The sequence below is a fragment of the Cervus canadensis genome, chromosome 10 (assembly GCF_019320065.1).
Source record: "Cervus canadensis isolate Bull #8, Minnesota chromosome 10, ASM1932006v1, whole genome shotgun sequence".
Classification (NCBI taxonomy): domain Eukaryota; kingdom Metazoa; phylum Chordata; class Mammalia; order Artiodactyla; family Cervidae; genus Cervus; species Cervus canadensis.
In genome coordinates this window covers 27,492,031-27,519,523 of record NC_057395.1, presented here as the reverse complement: position 1 = coordinate 27,519,523, position 27,493 = coordinate 27,492,031, and the positions used below count along the sequence as shown (strand labels likewise).

Below are 27,493 nucleotides of genomic sequence, written 5' to 3'. Positions count from 1 at the left end.
GCGTTTCTCTGATAATTACTGATGTTGAGCCTCTCTTCACATGCCTCTTGGCCATCTGTATCTCTTCTTTGGAGAAATGTCTACTAAGGTCTAATGCTCATTTTTTGATTGGATCATTTGTTTGATACTGAGTTTCATGAGCTGTTTACATATTTTGGAGATCAACCCTTTGTCAGTTGCTTTGCTTGCAAATATTTTCTCCCATTCTGAGGGTTTTCTTTTCACCTTGTTTATGGTTTCCTGAACTGAACTGAATGGTTTCCTTTGTGTTGCAAAAACTTTTAAGCTTAATTAGGTCCCATTTATTTTTGTTTGTATTTTTTATTACTCTAGGAAGTGAGTCAAAAAAGATCTTGGTGTGATTTTTGAAAAAGAGTATTCTGTCTATATTTTCCTCAAAGAGTTTTATAGTGTCTGGTCTTACATTTGGGTTTTTAATCCATTTTGTTTATTTTTGTGTATAGTGTTAGGGAGTGTTATAATTTCATTCTACATATAGCTGTCCAGTTTTCCCAGTACCACTTATTGAAGAGATTGTCTTTTCTCCATTGTATATTCTTGCTTCTTTTGTCATAAGATTAGGTGATCATAGGTGAATGGATTTATCTCTGGGCTTTCTATCTTGTTCCATTGATGTATATTTCTGGTTTTGTACCAGTACCAGACTGTCTTGATCACTGTTGCTTGCAATATAGTCTGAAGTCAAGGAACCCGATTCCTCCAGTTCCGTTTTTCTTTCTCCATATTGCTTTGGTTATTTGGGGTCTTTTGTGTTTCCATACAAAATTATAAAACTTTTTGTTCTATGAAAAATGCCATGGGTAATTTCATAGGAATTTTATTGAGTCTGCAGATTGCTTTAGGTAGTATAGTCATCTTCACAATATTGACTGATCTTCCTATGTAAGAACATGGTATATCTCTGTGTTTGTGTCTTCTCTGATTTCTTTCATCAGTGTCTTATAAGTTTTCTGAGTACTGGTGGTTTACCTCCTTGAATCAGTTTATTCCTGGGTATTTTATTCTTCTTGTTGCTGTAGTATTAAAAAATGGTATTTTCCCCTAATTTCTTTCTGATCTTTAATGATTAGTGTTTAGGAATGCAAGAGATTTCTGTGCATCGATTTTGTATCTTGCAACTTTATCAGATTCATTGATTAACTTTAGTAGTATTCTGGTGGCATCTAAAGATTTTCCTAAAGGATTTTCTATGTGAAGTCATCTATCATGTCATCTGCAAACAGTGACAGTTTCGCTTCTTCTTTTCCAGTTTGAATTCTTTTCCTTTCCTTCTCTGATTGCCATGGCTAGAGCTTCCAAAACTATGTTGAATAGCAGTGGTGAGAATGTACACCCTTATCTTATTTCAGATCTTAGAGGAGATGCTTTCGTTTCTTTACCATTGAGAATGTTTGCAGTGGGTTTGTCATATGTAGCCTTTATTAGGTTGATAGAGGTAGATTCCCTCTATGCCCACTGTCTGGGGAGTTTTTATCATAAATGGGTGTTGAATTTTTTCAAAAGCTTTTTCTGCACCTATTGAGATGATCATGTGGTTTTTAATTCTTTAATCCCACTTGATCATGGTGTATAATCCTTTTGATACTTGTTGGATTCTGTTTGCTGGTATTTTGTTGAAGGTTTTTACATCTGTTTATCAGTGATGTTGGTGAGTAATTTACTTTATTTGTGGTAACTTTGTCTGGTTTTTCTATCAGGGTGATGATGGTCTCATAAAATGAGCTTGGGGAGTGTTCTTTCCTATGCAATTTTTTGGAAGAGTTTTGAGAATAATGGAGTTAACTCTTCTCTAAATATTTGACACAATTCTCCTGTGAAGACATCTGGTCCTGAACTTCTGTTTGTTGGAAGATTTTTAATTGCAGTTTCAATTTAATTATTTCTAATTTGTCTGTTTATATTTTCTATTTCTTACTGGTTCAGTCTTGGAAGGTTGTACCTTTGTAAGAGTTTGTCCATTTCTTCCAGGTTGTCTATTTTATTGGCATATAGTTGCTTATAGCAGTCTCTTATGATCCTTTGTATTTCTGTGGTGTCAGTTGTAATTTCTCCCTTTTCATTTCTAATTTTATTAATTGAATCCTCTCACTTTTTTTTTCTTGTTGAGTCTGGCTAATGGCTTGTAAGTTTTATCTTCTCAAAGAACCAGCTGTTAGTTTCATTGATTTATTTTTCTATTTTCTTCATTTCTATTTCATGTATTTTTGTTCTGATTTTTTGTGATTTTTTTTCCTTCTACTAACTTTGGGTTTTGTTTGTTCTTTCTCTAGTTGCTTTAGGGATAAGGTTAGGTTGTTTGCGATCTTTCTTGTTTCTTGAGGTAGGATTGAGTTGCTATAAACTTCCCTCTTAGGACTGCTTTTGCTACTTTCCTTAGGTTTTGGATCGTGTTTTCATTGTCATTTGTTTTTATATATTTTAAAATTTCCTCTTTGATTTCTTCAGTAAACTCTTGGTTATTTAGGAGAGTATTGTTTAGCCTCCATGTATTCATGATTTTTACAGTTTTTTTTTCCCCCTGTAATTTCTAATCTCACAGTGCTGTGGTTTGAAAGATGCTTGATTTCAACTTTCTTAATTTTACCGAGACTTGATTTCTGACCCAAGATGTAATCTGTCCTGGACAATGTTCTGTGTGCACTTGAGAAGAAAATGCATTCTGATGCTTTAGGATGTCCTATAAATATCAGTTATGTCAGTCTGGTCTATGGTGTCATTTAAAGTTTGTGTTTCCTAAAAAGAAATAAGGTAACTTATCCTTTAACTGCACTTTGAAACCATTGGAAATGGGGCTTATTTTAATAAGGCAAATCTCTGGGAAATTTTCAGTTGCTGGTTTGATATTTGCATGTGTACTTTTATTATGCATTGTGTGCCAGGTAAGATTATGAATACATTTTGAATACTTAAAAAAAAAAAAAGGCTTCTGTTTATTTTCTCTCTGGGTGATCTGCTCATTTGTGTAAGCAGAGTTAAAAGTCCTCCACTAGTATTGTGTTACTGGCAGCTTCTCCTTTTGTGGCTGCTAGCATTTGCCTTATGTATTGAGGTATTCCTATGTTGGGTACATAGATATTTATAATTTTATGTTTTCCTCTTGGATTGATCCCTTAATCATTATGTAGTCTTTCCTTGTCTCTTAGAACCATCTTTATTTTAAAGTCTAGTTTACCTTATATGAGTATTGCTACTTCAGCTTTCTTTTGATTTCCAATTGCATGGAATTACCTTTTTCCAGTCTGTCACTTTCAGTTTGTATTGTCTCTGCGTCTGAAGCGGATCTCTTGAAGATAGTGTATATATATATAGGTCTTGTTTTTGTATACATTCAGCCAGTCGGTCCTTTGGTTGGAACTTTTAATCCATTTACATTTAAATAATTATTGCTGTGTATGTTCTTTTCTTTATTATTTGGGGTTTATTTTTTCAGATCTTTTCTTCCTCTCTTGTGTCTCCCACCTAAAGAAGTTTCTTTAGCTTTTGTGGAAGAACTGATTTGGTGGTGATGAAATCGTTTAGCTTTTTGCTTGTCAGTTTTACACTTTTGATTTCTCTGATGAATCTGAGTGAGATCCTTGCTGAATCTGAATGAGATCCTTGCTAGGCAGGGTGAGTAATCTTGGTTGTAGGTTTTTCCCTTTTGCTACTTAAGTATATCCTGCCTCACTCCTGGCCTGCAGTTTCTGCTGAAAACTCAGCTGATGACCTTAAAGGAATTCCATTCCATTTATTTTTAAGAGAGAGCTTATTCTTAATATTCCTAAACTGCTGTTTTCCTAGTGTGAGACTGTGATTCTAAGCCCTGATTTCCCATTAGAATCACCTGGAAAGACTTGACAGTCCCCTGAACAGGCAGCACTTCTGATCCCTGATGTAGAATCTCTGCAGGTAAGACCCAGGCCTCAGCATTTTAAAGCCTTCTATATGATCCCAGATTGTAGCTATGTTTGAGAACCTGGAATGTGAGTCGGGGTTCTCCCACATGAAAGATTGGGCTGCTGGGCTGTAGCCCACTGACCACTCTGTTCCCCATCTTTTCACATTTAATCAGAGAGGAGAAAGTGTCTGTAGCAGGTTAGGACCTGGTTCTAAATGATGCAGCCCCTTGCTAAACCCAGAGGCTCAGCTCTTAGAAAAGAAAAACTCGCTCCCCCTGACCGTTTCGAGACTTCTCTTGCTGTCCTCCTTGCAGTGACTTACAGGTGGGATTTCTTCTGTCGTTGATCGCTTGCTCTTCCAGGTGTGAATGAAGAGAGAAAAAATGCTAATATGGTTAGTGGCATCATGGGAACATTCCAGAAAAGGCAGAAGGACATACAAGTAGACCTGAACTCTACACATGGACCCTAAGTGCTGTTATTTTGTGGGGAGGGTGTCTCTGGCCTGGATCCTCTCTGCTGGATCCTTGTGCCTTTGGAGTTGGCCCTGCATTTTTCAGCTGTGGAGTCCGTGTTCCTTATTCTATGCCAGTGGTTCTCAGCCAAAGCAGCAATGCCCGTTAGGGGCACTTCACGGTATCTGATGTGTTTTTTTTCTTTCGGTCGTCACAGTGATGGAGACAAAACTGGCATTACATGGATGCAGGCCAGGGATACTAGGTGTCCTGCAGTGAGCTGCCGAGGAAGAACTGTCCCCTCCAAGCAGGACCATGTGAGGTCCCACTGGGTGTTTATGTAGTGAAAACCTGTTTATAATGATCTGAGTCTAGAGGGTAATTCTGTTTTGCAAATAAGAAGCTTTTTTCTGCCCCTGCATTCTTAAAATAGGCAATACAGTTTCCAGGAATGGGTAAAATGAGGGAGACTCATAATTTGCTTTGTTGGAAGCTTTAAACAGAGTTGTTCACGGTTTGGAATAAGTCATATCAGCAAACATGTGGCTTGTCTCCAAATGTAGTGGAAGGTATTTGTTATTGAATTTTGCTTATCAGGTATAGGCTTGTGACAGCTTCCTTATGTTATCATTAGTTAGGGCATTATATTATGTCTTGCTGGGAAAGTAGGTAGGATATGTCATCAATCATTTTATCTCTTACAAAACATTTATAATTTTTTTCTTTTTTTTAAATTTATTTATTTTAGTTGGAGGCTAATTACAATACTGTAGTGGTTTTTGCCATACATTGACATGAATCCACCATGGGTGTACATGTGTTCCCCATCCTGAACCCCTCTCCCACCTGCTCCCCATCCCATCCCTCAGGGTCATCCCAGTGTACCAGCCCTGAGCACCCTGTCTCATGCATTGAACCTGGACTGGCGATCTGTTTCATATATGATAATATACATATTTCAGTGCTATTCTCTCAGATCATCCCACCCTCGCCTTCTCCCACAGAGTCTGAAGGACTGTTCTGTACATCTGTATCTCTTTTGCTGTCTCGCATATAGGGTTATTGTTACCATCTTTCTAAATTCCATATATATGTGTTAGTATACCGTATTGGTGTTTTTCTTTCTGGCTTACTTCACTCTCTATAATAGGCTCCAGTTTCATCCACCTCATTAGGACTGATTCAAATGAATTCTTTTTAATGGCTGAGTAATATTCCATTGTGTATATGTACCACAGCTTTCTTATCCATTCGTCTGCTGATGGGCATCTAGGTTGCTTCCATGTTCAGGCTATTATAAACAGTGCTGCGATGAACATTGGGGTGCATGTGTCTCTTTCAGATCTGGTTTCCTCAGTGTGTATGCCCAGCAGTGGGATTGCTGGGTCATATGGCAGTTCTATTTCCAGTTTTTTAAGGAATCTCCACGCTGTTCTCCATAGTGACTGTACTAGTTTGCATTCCCACCAACAGTGTAAGAGGGTTCCCTTTTTTCCACACCCTCTCCAGCATTTACTGTTAAAACATTTGTAATTTAAAAGCAAGGATCATTTCAGAGGCTCGCTGAGGGGCCAAACTGCCCACTCACATCTGGGCCTGGGAAGCCTCAGGAAACAAACCCTCTAGAAATGCCTTTTAGGAGGCAATTGGGAGCCTCTTACCCCAGGACCGGAAAAGGGGCAGTTCAACCAGGTGTGGGGAAGATTATGCGCTGTGATTAAGGAGTGGTCTAGAAGGCGTGGCCATAGGGGTTGGGGCGTGGCCTGGCCTGACAGTGGTGAAAGGGTAGGTGGCCTGTTCAGGAGGGGTGGGATGTTTGGGGTCACCTGGCTGGGTTTCTCTGCTGTCCTTGCCCCATGCCCTTTGGGTTTAAGTCCTCCTGGGGCTCAAGGAAAAAAAGAGTCATGATCTGAGTTACCCACCCACCTTCACCTGCCCTCCAGGGATGTAAGATGAGACTATTAATTCCCTGACTTGAGCACTTCTCTGCCTACCCCTTCTTTTCAAGGTGGTGGTATTCAGTCACTCAGTCATGTCTGACTCTTTGCTACCCCATGGACTGCTGCACCCCAGCTTCCCTGTCCTTCACTGTCTCCCAGAGTTTCCTCAAACTCATGTCCATTGAGTCGATGATGCTCCCTTCTCATCCTCTGTCATTACTTTCTCATCCTCTCTCGCTCCCATCTCTTCCTGCCCTCACTCTTTCCCAGTATCAGGGTCTTTTCCAATAGGTTGGCTCCCCCACATCAGGTGGCTAGAATACTGGAGCTTCAGCTTCAGCATCAGTCCTTCCAGTGAACATTCAGGGTTGATTTCCTTTAGGATTGACTTGATTTGATCTCTGTTGCTGTCCACGGGACTCTCAAGAGTCTTCTCCAGCATCACAGATCAAAAGCATCAATTCTTCATCAAGAGGCTCTTTAGTTCCTCTTTGCTTTCTGCCATTAGGGTTTGAAGGTGGTGGTGTTCAGGTTGCTCAGTCATGTCCGACTCTTTGAAACCCTGTGGACTGTAGAATGCTGTATTTCCCTGTCCTTCACTATCTCCCAGAGTTTGCTCAAACTCATATCCGTTGAGTTGATGATGCCTTCCAACTGTCTCATCCTCTATCAATCCCCTTCTCCTCCTGCCCTCAATCTTTCCCAGCATCAAGGTCTTTACCAATGAGTCAGCTCTTCGCATCAGATGGCCAAAGTATTGGAGCTTCAGCTTTATCATCAGTCCTTCTAATGAATATTCAGGGTTGATTTCCCTTAGGACTGACTGAGGCAGGCAAAATCTGCCATCCAGTAATCCCTAAATGGACGACTTCCTGAATGATGCTCCATTTGGTCCAGGAGTGAAACACTGCCTACTCTGATCTGAATGGTCAAGTGCTTATCATCTAGCCTCATCCCAGATGGTTGACCTGCACTTTCTGTCTCTTACCAGCCTGTGTCTGCAGCTATATGGGAGGAGGATAAGGGCAGGAAGTATCTCGCACACTTTTGAGCGATTAAGAGCCAATATATGCAAAGCACTTTACCATCTCAGCCACCAGGGAAGCCCAAAGTATCTCCCTGCAACGCAGAAGACCCAGGTTTGATCCCTGGGTCAGGAAGATCCCCTAAAGAAGGAAATGCAACCCGCTCCAGTATCCTCGCCTGGAGAATCTCATGGACAGAGGAGCCTGGCAGGCTACAGTCCATGGGGCCACAAAGAGTCGGACACGACTGAGCAACTTCACTTCACTTTAGCCCATAATCTGGCTCGTGATAGGGGACAGATGGCAGTTATTGTTGATGTGACTACAGACCTGAGGATTAAACACTTACACACACCCATACATGCAAGGCTGTTGAATCAATTCAGCATTTTGTGTAAATCTAAGGTTTCCACTGTGAGCTCCACTACCTTCTTGGTGGAGTGTGTGTGGTGTGACTTGACTTACCTGCCTCCAGGGAGAGCTTGTCTCTAAAGTGGCTCTGGAGCTAGAGGGCCAAGAGCCCTGGCAGAGTCTGGGATTCTGTCCCCTAAAGTACTCTTGTGACCAGTTCTTCCTTTTGGACAGTCTCCCCTCAGGAGCGTGGTTGAGTGGTGTGTTTTCCTAGATGATATCCCCTGGTTACTTTAGCAAAATTAACTTTTGAATTTTGGGTTGAAGCAGTTTTATTCCTTGACTCCCTCCCAAAGGGTTTCCTGGTTGTTCTCAAATGCTGTCATTTACAGAACACGAAGAGGGGAGAAAGTTCCTTCTAATCACAGGGCAGGTGGTGGAAGCCATCTGAGATGAATCTGGCTGGGGGTGAGGCTTGGCCACCCCTGCTCTGGGTCCCCTTTAGTAGTTGTGTCCACTGTTCCTCATGGGATTCAGCTCAGGGATGGCCACCAGCACCTCTCACCACCCAAGGCATCTGGGTGGAGTGATTTGGGGACATTTCCTCCCAGGCTTGAAAAAAATGCAAAATAGGTCTCACCAAGGACTTTTCTGTAACCACAATTGGAGGGCCTTGGCTTGGCTCCTAGTCTGTTTAGAAATATGTATTTATTTTGGAAAGAAGTTCAGCCTCAAGCAGCATTAAAATAAAAGCAGCCTCTTTAGTGCTGAGACACTATTAAAAGTTCTATATTGTACCAGTGAGGGCTCAGTGCCCTCACTGCCACCATATGGTCACTCTTCTAGACTCCTCCAGCCAGTGAGACATGTCTTACTCCCTGCCTGCCCGCTTTTGTGCTGCCCTCCCAGCCAGCCAGCCAGTTTTTAAGGGAAGTTTCCAGTCATGATTGTAGCAGTGACAAAGACACCGACCCCAACTAATCTTTATTGAGTGTGCTATATGTCAGGCTCTGTCCTAAAAGTTTTCATTACTACATCATGTTTAACCTCAGCAGTGTCCCTGTGAGGCAGACTCCATTACTATTTTCTAGTAAGAGACAAGGAAGCCAAGACAAGCCCCAGGTTGCATAGCCAGCAAGTGACCTGGTTGATGGATTGGTTATTGACAGAATCGGAGAAGCCCCCATGGTTTATTTCTAAGAATCTTTTTTCAGGTGCAGCCAGTTGGTTGAATGATGAGCTTAAAAGAAAATTTAAGATCATGGCATTTGGTCCCATCACTTCATGGCAAATAGATTGGGAAACAATGGAAACAGTGACAGACTATTTTTGGGGGCTCCAAAATCACTGCAGATGGTGACTGCAGCCATGAAATTAAGACACTTGCTCCTTGGAAGAAAAGCTATGACCAACCTAGACAGCATATTAAAAAGCAGACATTACCAACAAAGGTCCATCTAGTCAAGGCTCTGGTTTTTCCATATGGTGATCATGTATGGGTGTGAGAGCTGGATTATAAAGAAAGCTGAGTGCCGAAGAATTGATGCTTTTGAACTGTGGTGTTGGAGAAGACTCTTGAGAGTCCCTTGGACTGCAATGAGCTCCAACCAGTCCATCCTAAAGGAGATCAGTCCTGGGTGTTCATTGGAAGGACTGATGCTGAAGCTGAAACTCCAGTACTTTGGCCACCTCATGCAAAGAACTGACTCATTTGAAAAGACTGTGATGCTGGGAAAGACTGAAGGCAGGAGGAGAAGGGGATGACAGAGGATGAGACAGTTGGATGGCATCACCGACGTGGTGGACATGAGTTTGAGTAGGCTCTGGGAGTTGGCGATGGACAGGGAGGCCTGGCGTGCTGCAGTCCATGGGGTCGCAAAGAGTCGGACATGACTGAGCCACTGAACTGAGTGAGAGTCTGTTACTAGTGGTTTAACAAAATCTGAGAGCTCACCCTACCTGACATCATTCCCTCAGTTAAAGGAACCAAGGTGCCCTTTTGTGAAGGGAGCTCTGGGCACCTGGGTTCAATCCCTTCAGGTATGGTAGTTTCCCCTCCAACTTCCTGAGCAGGCAGCCTTCATTACATTGGCTGATGCTGACCTTCACCTGTGCATCCTGGCTAGGGCTCCGGGAAGTCTGACGTTCCAACTGGAAACTGTGTTTAGCGGCTCACAAAGAATTCTCAGCTTGTCCATGCACAAGAGCAAATAAGCTGACATGAACAGCTAGTTTGTGTATATATTTTCAATATACATTGTAACATATACATTATAATTTATATAACTTAGTTGTTGAGATTATGGGACATGATTAAAATGTTGGAGGTCTTTATACTTAAAAAGTATAAGATAATGACTTTCTTTTCTATTGCTTTAATTTTGTATCTATATGAGACGATGGATGTTCACTAAACTTATTTCTTTTTAATTTATAAAAAATTTTATTGAAGTTGATTTACAATATTGTGTTAATTTCTGTTGTACAGCAAAGTGACTCAGTTACACATATACATACATCTTCTTTTTCTTACCCTTTTCCATGATGGTTTGTCACAGGATATTGCATGTAGTTCCCTGTGCTATACAGGAGGACCTTGCTGATGGTCCTGTATATAACAGCATGCCTCTGCTGAGCCCAAGCCCCCCATTCATCCCTCCCCCTTGGCAACCGCAAGCCTGTTCTGTGTCTGAGTCTGTTTTTTCATAGGTATGTTCATTCCTGTTACATTTCAGATGCCACATATATGTGATGTACATGGTATTTGTGTTTCACTTAGTATGGGGTCTCTAGGTCTACCCCTGTTGCTGCAAATGACATTATTTCATTCCTTCTGATGACTGAGTGATGCTGCACTGTGCACATGTGCCACGTCTTCTCGATTCTGTCAGTGCACATTTAGGTCGCTTCCATGCCTTGGCTTTTGTCAGTAGTGCTGCTATGAACATAGGGGTGAGTGTATCTTTGCAAATTATAATTTTATCTGGGTATGTGCCCAGGAGTGGGGTTGTTGGATCTTATGATAATTCTATTTTTAGTTTTCGGAGGAAACACTGTACTGTGTTGCATATTGGCTGCACCAGTGTACATTCCCACCAACAGTGTAAGAGGGGTTCCCTTTTCTCCACACTCTCTCCAGCATTTGTTATTTGTAGACTTCTTAGTGATGGCCATTCTGACCATGGTGAGGTGGTATGTCATTGTAGTTTTGATTTGCATTTCTCTAATTATTATTGATGTTGAGCATCTTTCCATGTGCCTCTTGGTCATCTGTATGTCGTCTCTGGACACTAAATCTAGTGTGGTCATCATCTCATGACATATGTGAGTCAGATCAGCACACTGCACACCTCATGCAGCAATATGCATATTGTGCCAGTTGCGTTGCCTTAAAAGTGGACAAAAAAGATACCTGCCCTGAGTGCACCATGAAACATGTGATTACAATGACTACTTAGTAGAGATGTACTAACAGTTCTGGTGAAGGCATCCCAGCTCAGTAAACCTAAAGTCTGAGAACATTAATAATCAGGTGCTAAAGCAATAGTAACATTTGTATTTAGCACCAAACCAAGTTAAATATTGGGGGTGGAGGGTCAAAAAATAATGATAAGCAAGTCCCTGAGACTTCTTGTAGTCAGTTCATAATCTTGGTATTATTTTCACTAGTTTTTCTGCTGATATTTAAAATGAATACATAATAGGGTAATGTTAGTGAGAATATTTCCCTCTAGACCAGTGATCTCATTTAAAATTGAGAACTCAAAAAAACCAAAATCTTAGTGATAAAGGCATTTTATTTCTACTTTACTTCTACTGGAGATGAAGAAGCAAAAGTTAGTAAGAGTCCATCTAGGAAAGGAGGGTGGTAGACACTCTATCTGGTTTGCTTGCTGTCAGCTAACCCTTGCTAAGCCACGAAGAAGGTCGGAGGTTTCATGGGAAGGCACTATATTTGTAATGAATTTCTCAGAAACTCACCATGCACTGCCCCAGAGCTTTCAGAAAACCCATCTGCATCTGGTTACATGTTTTCTTATCATGCCCTCAAAGCCAAAAGCATTTAACTTGGTAACAGTTATGTTTGTTCTTTGACTAGGAAGTAGTTATAGGGACGAGGTACAAAAAATAGTAAGCATGCAGCCCTTTATTTAGTTTTGCAAAGTCTCTGCTTATAGTTCTGTATATTACATGACTGTGTTATACAAATACACTTATTTACAAAAACACTCTAGCTGTGCAAACTTGTTGCTTTTTAAAAATGTCCGGGAAGTCCCATTTCTGCCCATCCCAAGATAGATGTTTAAAGCATGCATAAAAATGAACTTTGGTGTGGGAAAACTACTCTATGTGCTGTCACATACAGTATTTTTGGTGTCTATTTATATATTTACAAAAATTGATCAGTTTACAGAACCGTACAGAAGTGTACATTTTAAAATCCACAATGCAGTAGTGTGGGTTACCAGGTCTCAGAAAACAAAGGGAGGATTTAGATACTGCAAAGAAAACAACTAGAGAATCCCAACATGTTGAAAAGAAAGAAAAGCAGAACTAGCTTGCTTGGGCTGGCAAATTATTATACATAATTTTTATGGCAGTGCAGTAGGGTTGATAATTGCCTTCTACATGTGCCTCTGTGTCGGCTTGTGTAGAAGTTCATTGGCTTCTTGTCTAGCACGCTACTTTCAAATGTACAATGCTATAGTATCAAAATGTTTTGGCAAAAAAGATCTCGAAAGGAACCATGAAGTTTTGACAAAAATAGAAATCTGTAATAAAGCTAAATAACACTAAAATAAAAGGAAATATAATAGTATCTGTTTTACAATTTGTATAGTCACACTTGTGTATTTCTCTGTTCACTTCTAGTCTCCGTAATGAAAAATATTTTTATACAAAACATACTAAAATTCTGGAATCATACATGTTTTACATGCTTAATACATTTTTTATTTTCCTGTCTCACACACACCCTTCTCTCTCGCCATACTCTCCTTTTTGGTAACACATGCTTGCTTCATTTAACAGGTACTGAATAGAGACAGTCAACACTATGTAATTAGAACAGCAACAAAGTAAAAAAAAAAAATAAGCTTTACTGAAGTCTATTAATCCAGTATTTAGCACATACTTTGCATTAAGCCTCAAAGTACAGCAATATGTTACATTCTCTTGTGAAAACAGTAAGACTGTTAAAAAAATTTTTTTTTCTTAAATGTAACTCCAACTTGTGTTTAATTGGATTTGGCCTTTAAGAGGTTTCCTTTGCTGTGGATGGGGTGGCTTTGCTTGAACTTCCGTTCTGTGCCTTGTAGCTGGTGAGGCTAGGAGTGTGGCTGCTCCTGATGCTCTTTGCACCTTGACTCAGTGAAGTGGGGGAGGCAGGGGAGGGCGGGGAGGAGGAGAAGGAAGGAGGGGCTGCTCGGCCATTTTGAGTCTGCAGTGAGAATGACAGATGGTGACCTTTACCTGTATGAGCGGGGCTCTGAAACTTTAAGGAGCCATTAGAGACAGAGGGGATCAGGGAGGCGGAGGGAGCAGGTCGTCCTGTTTGGGGGCTGAGAGGGTTAGAAGGAACCGATGGTTTAGTAGCAGGCGGATTAGGGAGGTTAGGGCCGTCACCACTAGAAGAAGGCAGAGAACCGCTTTTCCCAGAGCTGGGAGAAAGGGCTGGAATCTTAGAAGCAGGTAAGGAGGGGAAAGTAGGCTTACAGTCCCCACCAGCTTTCTTAGCACTTCCATTAGCCTGCAAACAAAGATGGCGGGAGACAGTTTGTCAGAAAGCTGGTAACACCATCAGTCCACAGGCTCTGGCAACACAGCCCTTCTGAGGATCATTAAATCAAAGACACCAAACCAAACTTAAACCAGTTCAAGGCCTGAGCTAAGTCTTGTCATGCTGTACTGGGCCTGGTAGAAACCCCCCAAGTGCCGGGCAGAGGATGTACAGAACAGGGAAGAAGGAAGAAGAGCACTTGGAGAACAGGCACATCATTCTCCTACCATCTCTGGGTTCGGGGGGCGGCGGGGGGCATGCGGGGGCTGTTACTGGGGTGGGGGTGGGGCATCATGATGGTTAATGGGCCTCTAGTACGATGCAGTCCACACACACATTAGTACTGGTGACTTTCAGGGCAGCCTTTTCTCTCGGTTTTCCCTAGGTGTTCTGATGAACCACTACACTCCCCCAAGGAAAGCCACCTGGCCTGCCACCTTGTTTTTACAGGTCAACTTTGGAGTCACACAGTGAAAGATGTTTTATTGCGAGCATGCAAAAGCGTGGTGAGAAGTTCAACAAAGGCTTTGAGACTCTCTCTTCATGCCCCCAAATCCAGGATGTCTAGATAAACCATATCTTAACAAAGAAAAAATGCAATATTTGGTATAAACTAAGTCAGTGACTTGCTTCTCTTAAGCGCAAGAGTGTCCATCCAAAAGTGGGTTTAAGGTAAAACTACCTGGCGGTATTGGCGGGGATCCTGCAGTTTGGACTGCTTGCCAGGTTTGTCCAGGCTTCCGGGTCTGTTCTTGGAACTCATGGGGACTGGCATCCTGCTCGTCTGAGGGGTCCCGCTGGAGCCCTGTGGGGAGGAGCGGCAAGAGGGGGGAGAGAAAGGATGGTGTGAGTGGGTCATCCGAGGCCACCCCACTGTGTGCAGAGAAGCTCAACGTGAGAAGCCACAGCCCTACATGCAGGACAGATCTAGGAGACGGACATCAGGAGACACCACTGGGGTTAATTCGGAGAATCAAACAAGGAAACTGCCCCACTACTGATCAAACGGATTTTAATGTGAGTATCAGAGCAATCACTTCAACGGCAAATAGCTGGCCCAGCATCCTTGGGGTTTTCCCAACACCAGTCAGCAACAGAGGTAAAAACAGAAATCGATTAGCTGTTAGACACCTAGCTGTTGTTGTTCTGAAGGCGAGGGAAGAAGTGTGAGAGAAAGGGGTCATGGTGAACAGACAACAAAACACAACGAGCCACCTGAAAGGAAGCGAGTCAATCACAAGACACCCTTTGCTAATGGTGATTATGGCAGGTTTAAGAAAGCAGCTGGCTCTTTTCATTTTTCCATCAGACCAAGATACCTTACGTGAAGCTGAAGGTATAGATGAGGGGGGCTCTAAGGCAGTGGATGCTTCATCCAGGACTAGCAAGGACGGGGGACCGGCCTCCTGGGCCGTGTGGGATGAACTTGCAACAGAATCTCTGTGGGAAGAACACGAGGTCTCAACTAGGGCTTTGGGACTCATCTCACTGATGGTATTTTCCAGCTGTTTGATGGTCTGCTCCAGGCTGTCCAACGTTCTGTAGGTATTTTTTCTGATTTCATCAGTTCTCGAAACCGGAGCAGTGCTCTCCAGGTTGGGATGCTCTAGTCTCCTGAGCAAGCTTTTAGGGGCGTCTTCAGATGGAGACCTACTGATCTCGAATCGCTTGGCTTCCTTGTGCTGCTTCAGCGTGCCATCCTCCTCCTCCTCTTCGTAGACCACCACCTGTAACGTCTTCTTCCCAGTCTTGGTGCCTGTGCGAATGGCTTGCGTGAGAGCCGCAAGCTGCTTCTTTGGGAATTTGAACTTGAACTTTTTCTTGGGGCTTTCAAACTGGTCATCGGTCACGTCACCCTGGCTTTCTGAGCTTGGAGAATCGGTTGCGTTGAACTTGATCTGCTCAGTTTTATTCACTTCCTGTCCTCCTGACACTCCTGTCTCCACTGAAAGGAAGTGTGGCTGCAATTTACTCTTAGCCTCCTGCCCTGCTCGAGGGCTGCCCAAAGCCCCCTCCTTAGGAAACTTTTGGGGAGTGTCATTCTGGACTGCAGGGTCTCCAGTCTCCTCCTCTTCCTCTTCCTCTATCTTTTCTTCCCTCATCATTCTCTCCAGTTCCTCGTCACACTCCTCAAATATGGTTGAAAGTCTCTTGTATGCAGCCCGGATGTCCATGGGTTCATCAAAGATGATGATCACGGGTTTCTTGTCCAGGCACACCACAGGTTCTTCACTTTCAGTGCCTTCCTGCTGGGATATCGTCTCTTTTTTTGCGTCAATGTTGACCGTCTGTACATCTTCCCCCTGTCGGCTCACTATATCGTGGACCTCCCCGCTGGAGAGAACTTGGACTGCAGTTTTGGTGATCATGAAGGCAATGTTGTCGGTTGCCTTCTCCTCGCTGGGAGAACTTGGTGTGGACTCCCCTTCCTCACTAGGGGTCGTGTTAGCATGCTTAGCTCCCTTTGGTCTTAGGACAACTTGGCCAAATTCTGTCATGGGAACTTCTTGGTCTTGAGTTTTGACATCACGAGTCGTCAATTCGGTTGATCTGGTGGGAGAGGGAAGGTGACCCTTCTCTGAATCTTCTTGTCCTTGCTGACTCACCCCCTTTGTCTTCCCATAATTCATCTTCTGATTCTCAGCGTCAGATGCAGGGCACTGCAGCCCGGAGATTTTAGGTCCTTTGTTGATTTCATATTCGAATGAACTAACGCCAGAGAAACTAGAATTGACCTTAGACACATTTTTCTGGGAATGGTTTTTACTGTCTCTAAGTAAACTCTTAGTGGAGAGGGAACTTTCCTTCATTGAGATGTCAGTTTTGTATTCTGCTGTTCTTGCTGCATCAGAAATACTATTTTCCATTCCTCTTTCCCACTTAGGATGGTCACTAGGTGTGAGAGCCCCTGGGGTAACCTGAGAGGAAGAGTGGAGGGGGGAAACCACACAGAGTGATCAGAAATGGATCTGCAGAGGAAGGGAATCAATCTGCATGGTATCAGTTGGAACACATATCTGGTGAACTCACCTTCCGGGATTCCACTGGGGGGCCATTTTCATATTCAACATCAGATTTCCGTACGTCTTCATGGAAAAATTCCAAATTCTGGTAGAATAGTGTAGGACACGTTACTCCACAAAACCACACCCCCGCCCCCAAAGTGGACTACAACTAGAGTGTTCCTTTAATTACACTTCCAAAACATGCGGGCCAAGCACGTCTGTTACACACCAGTCCAAGCCTACAGCTGTTTACCTTGGGTTGCTTGGTTCTCCAACTTCCAAAAATGCCCTGTGTTTGCACAAGATGAAAATCTCAATTAGCAAAATGCTTCAAGGATTTCAAATGTTGGTAGGGGGAGCAGTTAAGAGAATATAAAGGAACTGATTCTGGACCAGCACGTCCTCTTTTCACCATCTGACTGTGAGCTTAGCCGACTCTAAAACCAGAGGATTGGGGTGGCGTTGTAGAAAGCACAATATATCAGCAGGCAGATTTTGATTCTGGCTCGGATCTGCCACTTAACTGTTATTTTAGGCAAGTCATCTCACTTCCCTGGGCCTCAGGTTTCTTGCTTATAAACCAAGGAACTAGACCAGGAAAGTTTCCACATCTCTGCCAGATGGTTATTTCAGTCTTAGCTATGCTTCTTGTATGGGGATCATCTATAAGGGCTCTGCATTGGTTGGATGTGGTACTTTGAGATTAAAAAATAAACCCCAAAACCATTATTTTTCCCGGTCAAATCATAGCTTTGAAAACATACTTGTAGTTTGTACTTGCACTTGCCAAGCAAAGTGTCAAAATAACCTTCAAACTAATCATAGCCAAGATGATCAAATCCCTATTCAGAGTGACAGTGCCTCCAAAATGTCATCTATACACTTAGAAAACAGATACTTGAGGCTGAAGTGGTGACTGTGCCGTCATGATTCAGCTTTGAGACGCTGGGTGCTCTGATTTAGAGGGAGATGTGTCTGAGGTTCCCACCAAGATTCAGAGGGTAAGAGCCCAGTGGAGAGGACTGGGTGTGGAGAACGCGCTGCCTGGGGGGAGCCTCGGGCCCCGTCCACAGCCCTGACACCAGCCCCGCCTTGTCACTTCCAGGGCCATGCTGGCCCTTCTTCTGGCTGCAGAAGCCCAAGAGGAAGAGGTGGTCAGAGCAGACTGGGACATGACCCCAAGAAGGCGGCTGGGTTTAAAGCAATGACAACATAACGAAGCACAAGAGCCCAGGCCCCACCAGGGACAGCCTCGATCAACCCTACTGCCCAGCCGGAAAAGGAGAGTGTCTGTACACATCCAAGGAGTAACAGAGAAACGACAAAGTCAGTGTTAATCACGTGGAAATACGGCAGAGGGTCCGAAGCGCGGCAGCCATCAAACACCTCCCGTTTAACCTCTCCTCATCCCCATCGGGCCCCAGACAGGTTCAGTGAGGGTCAGCTGCTACAGTGTAACAGTATCTCTTGTGGGATTTAAAATTCAGATTTTAAATTTAGATGTAAAATGTTCTAAGAAGAAAAATAAATGAGGTTTTGTCTTAAGATTTCAACTCCAAAGAGGGAGTCAGCATAGTCTGCTAGGACCTGAGTGTGAATATACCCAGAGGAGGAGCTGGCATGTGCAGGGCTGCTGTTCTGCTGACCCCATTTACTGGGGGGTTAGGACTGGCATCTGTTCTGATTGGTCAGTCCACGTCATACCCAGTGAAATATTTCAAATGCCACCCAGAAATATATGTATTTTAAAACAGATCTAGCAGCAAGAATGGATCTGCTTCGTCAAAGGAAAATGACTCTCCTCTGATGGAAAGTCACTAAGGTAAAGATGTCAAGTGTAGGTTTCACATGACCTAGCGTTTTTGGTGCCGGGCTAGAAAAATGAAGGCAGGGATCAAAGCAAGTGAATTAACTTTATCAAGGGTAACTTATTCACAGTTGTCATGTAATCTCACAATGATAACTTAGTCTCAGATAGTCAAGACTCTGCATGAAATGTAATTAAGTCTCATGAATGTATCTGTTTTGGGACTCTGAGATTTGACTGTTCAGACAACTGGTGAAGCAGAGGTAATAAGCATTTGGACAAGAAACCAAAATTAGAAACATAAGTTATACAAGTAAGTACTAGGCTAGCACTTCACAATAGAGGAGAAGAATTTTAAGAAACATTTGATTTATGGAAGAGAAGATGAATAGCCCAGGAAGAGGTTAATAATGACAACAATTTGGGGACAGTTCTGACAGTCATGGTTATTATGAAGGAGATAAGTCTACTCAACATGATTATCCAGAAAAAACACCTGTAATTAAACCTAGTGTTTAATGGCCTGGTGTTGGACAATCAGTATAGACTTGCTCTGTATTTGATGGACCCTTGATTGAGATCTATGTGATTGATGGGATATGGATTTCTAATTGTAGGGCAAGAAACCCCATGCAGCATTTTAGCAAATTAGAATATTTCTACAGTGAGATGATGAGTTTCTGGAGGGATCCTCAAGAAGCTCCTGGTTAGTATTTTAGAAGAAACAGTCACACTGGTTCAAGTGCAGCACGTAACTCAGGACACACCAGAGCCTTCTATAAGGCCACAGAAGGAAATTGCTCAGACTGAAGAAGCAACGTATTTCCATTGTGACTGTCACACATTCAATTCATACTAATAGGAGATTTTCTTCATGAGAAAGGTAAATCAACAATAATCTCCCCTGGTGCATAGAGATCCCCCTATCACCTGGTTAACAGTTTCATTTGCCAAATACGTGGCAGGGGGAGTTGACATGAGGCTCTGGGATGGCTGGCAGCTATAAGCCAGCATCTGCATCTCTTGAAGGATTGTGCTTGAATAGCCCTCTGGTTTTGTGATCCTGTATCTTTTCACTGAACTTACTTATCCCTGGACCGAGGTACCTACATGAAGTAGCTACTGGCTCTATGTTATGGCTGATTTCTTTGACTTTACTTAAAGGAAGCTAGAAGCTTTGAATTCTAAGATACGAGTTCCTGGCAGAAGATGTTAAGACTTTTTACCCTGAAACTAAGAGGCTTCATTCATAGAAGATGACTGTTTCCAAAAATCACCAAAGCTCCAGATTCAATTTACAGAGTTGAAGTTCAGACATTCAGGTTAATCTCCTTTCCTTAAAGTCCGTAGAGGAAAGGACTTTAAGCTAAGCCACGAGGGGCTTCCTTGATGACTCAGCTGGTAAAGAATCTGCCTGCAGTGTAGGAGACCTGGGTTTGATCCCTGGGTTGGGAAGATTCCATGGAGAAGGGAACAGCTACCTTCTCTGGTATTCTGGCCTGGAGAATTCCATGGACTGTGTAGTCCATGGGGTCGCAAAGAGTAGGACATGACTGAGTGACTTTCACTTTCTTTAAATAAGTCCTTATGTCATGACAGTGACCTTGTTTCAGAGCCTAGTTATCTCTTTGGAAACTTTGAGAATGACACAATGTATAGCAGCACTAAAGTGATACTGAGCTTGTTGACTTGGAAGGTGCACCTTGAGAATCTGTAGTAGTAACAAAAACTCGGGCATCCTCAAACATGTGTGAACGTCTCCATGGATACACCTGTGGATGGCAGGTCAACAATTTTGCTGTGCATTTTCTTTCTGGAATCTAAAGCTTTTGCTTACTTTCAATGTAGACATCTTTGGTCCAGAAGACACGTTAAAAATTAGAAAAAGTGCTACCTGCTTCATGTTTCCGTTTTTTTTCTCTTAAGAGTTCTAGAGAATCTAGATGATGTCTTATCTTTGGTTTGGGGAGAAAAGGCCTAACTCTGCATCTACGGTTGTGTGCCGTGCGCAGAACACAGCATCCACTCTGGAAACCCGAACCAGAGGTCTCTAGTGAGCCCCAAGCTGTGTCTCCGTTAGTTTAGGGGGTGGGGGAAAGGTGAGGAAAAGAGAACGCACAGAAGCTCAAGCACAGAGCGATGTTAGTGTCAGAGCCAGGAAAGAAGGACGGTCCACGGGGTGGCCAACGTGTAACTGCCACGTTACCTTCTTCTCCTTGGGTGGGGCGGTGGCCCCCGGCCTAGTGTCTTTAACGTGGCTGTCAGCCCGGGACTGCTCAGCATGACTGTTTGAATTTACATCCATAAAGGAACACTTCTGGAATGCCTAAGGAATTAAAATACTGAGGTTAACAAGGATGGAGTGCAGTGAGGCGGTCAGAGGGAACAGCTGGGAATCCAGAGGACTTCCCGGTTGAGACCCCAGCCTGGTCCTGCATGTGGGACACGCTGGGGCTAGGGAGTCGGTGCCCTGAAAACCAGCTCCCCAGCTGACCTCGGGTCAGCAAAGCCCTTATTTTTGGGGCCAAGATGAAATGGACAGAGCCTTTGAAATCCTTTAATTCTGTCTGGGTGAACCTGATTTGTACTTAGTAGGGCTAAGTTTGAAAGAGTTTTGACCCTTAAAAATGCTGACTGTGTAAACGAATTAAGAAGCTATCCTTCCAGTTTCCAGTATATTTTTGCCAGTTTTATTGAGATGAAAGGGCACAAGATACTGTAAATTTTTAAACCTTAAAATGGAAGTCATCTTTAACAGTTCACTGTTTGCAGTAGCAACATACTCCCATGCTCTGGACTGTTCTGCTGTAGAATAAAGTGAATTTTGAGCAGCCTGGGAGCAACCAGAACCCCACAGACTTGTCTCTGAAAACTAATGACTGTAGTTACAGGAGTGGAGGGAAACTCTAGTGAACAGAGTGAGGGCAGCCAGCTTTCAGAGAGAAAGCATCAACTGTGTCTAGGGCAGAAAGGGAGCGACAACACATACGATGGTAAGAGCAGGAGAGTAACCCAAGCAGCGACGTTCCCTGAAATTACTGGTTCAGTCAGGCTGCATGACATCCAGTTAAAAAATACCATTACCTGGGCTACGCCTGGAGAATTAAGCCAGACTCTGCACTGTAGGACTTTTTTTTTTAAGTTTTCAAATTTTTGTTTAATGGAACTAGGGTTGATTTATAATATCGTGCCAATCTCTGTTGTACAGCAAAGTGACTCGGTTATATACATAACGCACGTTCTTTTTTAAAGATTCCTTTCCATTATGGTTTATCACATGATACTGAATATAGCTCCTGTGCTATGTACGAGGACCTTGTTCATCCATACTATATATCTTTATATAATAGTTTACATCTGCGAATCCCCAACTCCCAGCCCCCCCCATCCTCTCCCCTCTTGGCAACCACAGGTCTGTCCTCTGTGAGTCTGCTTCTGTTTTGAAGACAGGTTCATTTGTGCCACCTTTTAGATTCCACATACGAGTGCCATCAGATAGTATTTCTTTCTCTTCGTGGCTTGATTTAGTATGATAACCTCTAGGCCCATCCGTGTTACTACAGATGGCATTATTTCATCCTGTTTTATGGCTGAATGGTATCTATTGTATGCATGTGCCACATCTTCTTTATCCATGTATCTGTTGTGGACATGAAGGATGTTTCATGTTTTGGCTATTGTGAACTGTGCTGCTATGGACATAAGGGTGCATTTATCTTTTAAAAACTGGAGTCGAGTTGCTTTATAATGTGTTAGTTTCCACTGTACAGCAGAGTGAGTTAGCTATACGTACACACACATCCCCCTTTTGGGTTTCCTTCCCACCTGGGTCACCACAGAGCGCTGAGTGCCCTGTGTTACGCAGCAGGTTCTCGTTAGTTATCTACTTTACACACAGTAGTGTACATGTCAATCCCAGCATCCAACTCATCCCAACCGCCCTCCGTTACCCCCTGGTGTCCGTATGTTTGTTTTCTACATCTGTGTCTGTTTCTGCTTTGCAAATAGGTTCATCTGTACCATTTTTCTAGACTCCCCATATATGCATCAGTATATAATATTTGTTTTTCTCTGACTTCACTCTGAATGACAGTCTCTAGGTCTATCCATGACTCTGTAAATGGCACAGATCTGTTCCTTTTTAAGGATGAGTAATTCCACCATCATATCTTTTTGCCTTTTCATACTGTTCTGGAAGGAGGCGAAGGGGATGACAGAGGATGAGATGGTTGGATGGCATCACCAACTAGACGGACATAAGTGTGAGCAGGCTTCGGGAGTTGGTGATGGACAGGGAAGCCTGGCGTGCTGCAGTCCGTGGGGTCATGAAGAGTTGGACACGACTGAACTGAACTGAACTGCACTGAATTCCACTGTGTTGGGTTGCCCAAAAAGCTTTTTTCAGGTTTTTTGGTTTAGGAGTTATAGAAAAACCCAAATGAACCTTTTGGCAAACCCAATATAGATGGACCACATCTTTGTCCATTCTTCTGTTGATGGACATCTAGGTTGCTTCCATGTCCTGGCTATTGTAAATAGAGCTGCAGTGAACATTAGGGTGCATGTTCCTTTCAAATTATAGTCTTCTCCAGATATATGCCCAGGAGTGGGGTTGCTGGATCATATGGTAGTTCTATTTTTAGTTTTATTTTTTAAAGAAACTCTATACTGTTCATAGTGGCTGTATCAATTTACATTCCCACCACCACTGTAGGAGGGTCCCCTTCAATCCACACCCTTTCCAGGATTTACTGTTTGTAGACATTTTGATGATGACCATTCTGACCAGTGTGAGGGGACACCTCATTGTAGTTTTGATTTGCATTTCTCTAATAATTAATGATGCTGGGCATCTTTTTATGCGCCTCTTGAGCATCTATATGTCGTCTTTGGAGAAATGTCTGTTGAGGTCTTCTACCCATTTTTTTATTGGGTTGTTTATTGTTTTGGTATTGAGCTTCATGAACTGTTTATTTTGGAGATTAATCCCTTGTCAGTTGCTTTGTTTGCAAGTATTTCTCCCATTCTGAGGATTGTCTTTTCGTCTTGTTTATAGTTTCCTTTGCTGTGCAAAGTTTTTGAGTTCAATTAGTTCCCACTGTTGTTTTTGTTACTCTAGGACTTGGGTCAAAAAAGATCTTGCTGTGATTTATGTCAAAGAGTGTTCTGCCTGTGTTTTCCTCTTAAAGAGTTTTATAGTATCCAATCCATTAGAGCTCTGTCCAGTATATGCCCAGGAGTGGAATTGCTGCCTTCCACTCAGCAGTTCTATTTTTAGTGATCTGAAGAACCGCCATACTGTTTTCCAAGTGTCTGTACCAACATATATTCCCACCAGTACTGTAGGAGAGTTCCCTTTTTCCTTCACCCTCTCCAGCATTTGTTAATTGTAGACTTTTTAATGATGGCCATTCTGAATATTGTGAGATGGTATCTCATTATAGTTTTGATTTGTATTTCTCTAATAATTAGTGATGTTGATCATCTTTTCATGTGCCTCTTGGCAATCTGTATGTCTTCTTTGAAGAAATGTCTGTAAAGTCTTCTGCCCATTTTTTGATTTTTTGTTGTTGTTGTTGAGCTGTAAGAACTGTTTGTATATTTTGGAGATTAAACCCTTGTTTGTCCCATTATTTGTAAATATTTTCTGCCATCCCATAGGTTATCTTTTCATTTTTGAAAAATGGTTTCCTTTGCTTTGCAAAAGCTTGTAAGTTTGATTAGGTCCCATTTTGCTTGCTTTTGTTTTTACTTCTATACCCTTAGGAGACTGACCTAAGAAAATACTGATTTATTTATGATTTATGTTTGAGAATGTTTTGCCTATGCTCTCTTCTAGGAGTTTTATAGTGTCATAGGACTTTAACTCCTCAAATTATTCTAATGTGCAGGCAAGATTAAAGAACAGTTATTTAAATGAATAATTTCAAATAATCATCTCATATTTTCTTAATGTCAGGTACTGTCATTTGGAAATACCTGTAGACACAAAGAATAACCTGTGCCCTCCCCACATGAACTTCCCAGCACAGGTTTTAAAATACACATAGAGCTGATGCCCAGCATCTTCCCCAGCCATTCTGGCTCCCGGTCCCCTGCTTAGACACCCTGTCCTCTCTGATCCTGGAGAGGTCCCTGGCTCTGCTTACTAAGGCCGTTCGCCATCTCCACTGGGCTGTTAGACCCTGGACTTCAGAGCCAGTGGTTTTCTCCTTCTGATGCCCAGTGACATGAAGCAGGAAAGTTGTCCCACAGTTGCACTTGGGGCTGCAGCTGCTCCTTGCTTGTCCTGCCTCAGCGGGGCTGGGGGCTGCCTAACTCTGTAGAGCCTGTGGAGGCGAAGGCTCCAGTGGGGCCACTGGCTGACTTTCTAATGCAGCAGGCTAACTGATGAGGGTGGTTACCTTAGGGTTAGAGCCCTCTACTCACCACTGTCACCTGACCACCAATAACACAGCAGGAAGCTAGATACTCTGCCTTTGTGTAGCCTTCAAAGAAAGCATCCCAGCCATTTAGATATCAGTGGAGGAAAATATCCTCAAGTGCTGGAACACAGAAATTACTTCTCTTGGGGGGGCAGTGCAGGACTATTCACAAGCCTAAAAGCTTACAGCTCTTTGATTATTAGTGCTTGTTCACCTTTCACAAATTGGAATTACCTAGTGTTTTGCTTTCATTTGGATCAAAGTGGGTCATGATTTATATACCATGATTGATTGTTTATACTGTATTTGTTATTTAACATTAGCATATAACTGATTGACAATGTTCCGTTAGTTTCAGGTGTGCAGCAAAGTGATTCAGTTGTACGTATACACATATCTGGTTTTTTAATTTTTTTCCCATTTATGTTATCGTATATTGAGTAGAATTCCCTGTGCTGTACAGTAGGTCCTTGCTTATTATCTATTTTATATATAGTAATGTGTACACATTAACCCCAAACTCCTACTTTATAACCCCCACAACGTTTCCCCTTTGGTAACCCAAGTTTGTTTGCTTAGTCTGTGAGTCTGTTTCTGTTGTGTAAATAAGTCATATTTTAGGTTCAGTCATTTCAAAATCCTAAAAGATGATGCTGTGAAAGTGCTGCACTCAATATGCCAGCAAATTTGGAAAACTCAGTAGTGGCCACAGGACTGGAAAAGGTCAGTTTTCATTCCAATCCCAAAGAAAGGCAATGCCAAAGAATGTTCAAACTACTGCACAACTGCACTCATCTCACACACTAGCAAAGTAATGTTCAAAATTCTCCAAGCTGGGCTTCAACAGTATGTGAACTGAGAACTTCCAGGTGTTCAAGATGGATTTAGAAAAGGCAGAGGAACCAGAGATCAAATTGCCAACATCCATTGTATCATCGAAAAAGCAAGAGTTCTAGAAAAACATCTGCTTTATTGACTACGCCAAAGCCTCTGACTGTGTGGATCACAACAAACTGTGGGAAATTGTTAAAGAGCTTGGGAGTAGCAGACCACCTGACCTGCCTCCTGAGAAATCTGTATGCAGGTCAGGAAGCAACAGTGAGAACTGGATATGGAACAACAGACTGGTTCCAAATCAGGAAAGGAGTACATCAAGGCTATATGTTGTCACCCTGCTGGTTTAACTTATATGCAGAGTACATCATGAGAGACACTGGGCTGGATGAAGCACAAGCTGGAATCAAGATTGCTGGGAGAAATATCAATAACCTCAAATATGCAGATGACACCACCCTTATGGCAGAAAGTGAAGAAGAACTAAAGAGGCTCTTGATGAAAGTGAAAGAGGAGAGTGAAAAAGTTGGCTTAAAACTCAACATTCAGAAAACTTAAGATCATGGCATCTGGTCTCACCACTTTATAGCAAATAGATGGGGAAACAATGGAAACAGTGAGAGACTTTATTTTTGGAGGCTCCAAAATCACTGCAGATGGTGATTGCACCATGAAATTAAAAGATGCTTGCTCCTTGAAGAAAAGCTATGACCAACCTAGACAGCATACTAAAAAGCAGAGACATTACTTTGCCAACAAAGGTCCATCTAGTCAAAGCTATGGTTTTCCCAGTAGTCATGAATGGATGTCAGAGTTGGACTATAAAGAAAGCCAAGTGCCGAAGAATTGATGCTTTTGAACTGTGGTGTTGGAGAAGACTCTTGAGTGTCCCTTGGACTGCAAGGAGATCCAACCAGTCAGTCCTAAAGGAAATCAGTCCTGAATATTCATTGGAAAGACTGCTGCTGAAGCTGAAACTCCAACACTTTGGCCACCCGATGCAAAGAACTGACTCATTGGAAAAGACCCTGATGTTGGGAAAGATTGAAGGCCAGAGGATAAGGGAACAACAGAGGGTGGTGAGATGGTTGGATGGTATCACTGGCTCAATGGAATGAGTTTTAAGTAAGCTCCAGGAATTGCTGATGGACAGGGAAGCCTGGCGTGCTGCAGTCTATGGGGTCACAAAGAGTTGGACAAGACTGAACAACTGAACTGATATTTGTGATATCATATATTTGTCTTTCTCTGACTTATTATGATGATCTCTAGGCCCATCTGTGTGGCTGCAAAAGGCATTGTTTATTTCTTTTTGATGGCTGAGTAGTATTCTGGTGTGTGTGTGTGTATATATATGTACCACCTATTCTTTTTTTTTTTCCTATTCTTAATTTATTCCTCTGATGAACATTTAGGTTACTGCCATGTCCTGACTATTGTAAATAGTGCTGCAATGAACACTGGGGTGCATGTGTCTTTTTGAGTTACGGTTTTCTCTGGATATGCCCAGAAGTGGGATTGTTGAATCATATGTGGTACTATATTTAGTTTAAGGAACTTTCATCTGTTCTTCATAGTTGCCTGTATCAATTTACATTCCCACCAACAGTATAAGAGGGTTCCCTTTTCTTCACACCCTCTCTAGCATTTATTGGTTTATAGATTTTTGACTGGTGTGAGGTCTCTTTGACTGGTGTGAGGCAATACCTCACTGTAGTTTTGGTCTGCATTTCTCAGAAAATTAGTGATGTTGGGGGCATCTGTACATCTTTAGAGAAATGTCTATTTAGGTTTTCTGCCCATTTATTGTTTTTTTTTTTTAATTTTTTGATGAGCTATTTGTAAATTTTGGAGATCAATCCCTTGTCAGTTGCTTTGTTTGCAAATATTTTCTCCCATTCTGAGAGATGTCTTTTCATCTTGTTTATAGTTTTCTTTGCTGTGCAAAAGCTTTTAAATTTAACTAGGTCCCA

At 42.4% G+C, this 27,493-nt stretch overlaps 1 protein-coding gene across 3 annotated transcripts in view; it reads right to left on the bottom strand.

Moving 5' to 3' along the window:
- Nucleotides 1-11,450: 11,450 nt before the first annotated feature.
- The window catches only part of KIAA1217 (KIAA1217 ortholog), a 361,116-nt gene continuing 345,073 nt past the window's right edge, over nucleotides 11,451-27,493 (bottom strand). The window contains exons 17-21 of one of the 3 annotated variants that reach the window (XM_043478953.1): nucleotides 20,468-20,587; nucleotides 16,480-16,557; nucleotides 14,769-16,367; nucleotides 14,132-14,254; nucleotides 11,451-13,419 (exon numbers count right to left, since the gene is read on the bottom strand). In XM_043478953.1, the coding sequence (XP_043334888.1) occupies nucleotides 12,925-13,419; nucleotides 14,132-14,254; nucleotides 14,769-16,367; nucleotides 16,480-16,557; nucleotides 20,468-20,587 (2,415 nt within the window). In that variant the 3' untranslated portion in view covers nucleotides 11,451-12,924. The remainder of the gene's footprint in view (nucleotides 13,420-14,131; nucleotides 14,255-14,768; nucleotides 16,368-16,479; nucleotides 16,558-20,467; nucleotides 20,588-27,493) is intronic. The other 2 variants (XM_043478954.1, XM_043478955.1) reach the window with 2 other exon arrangements.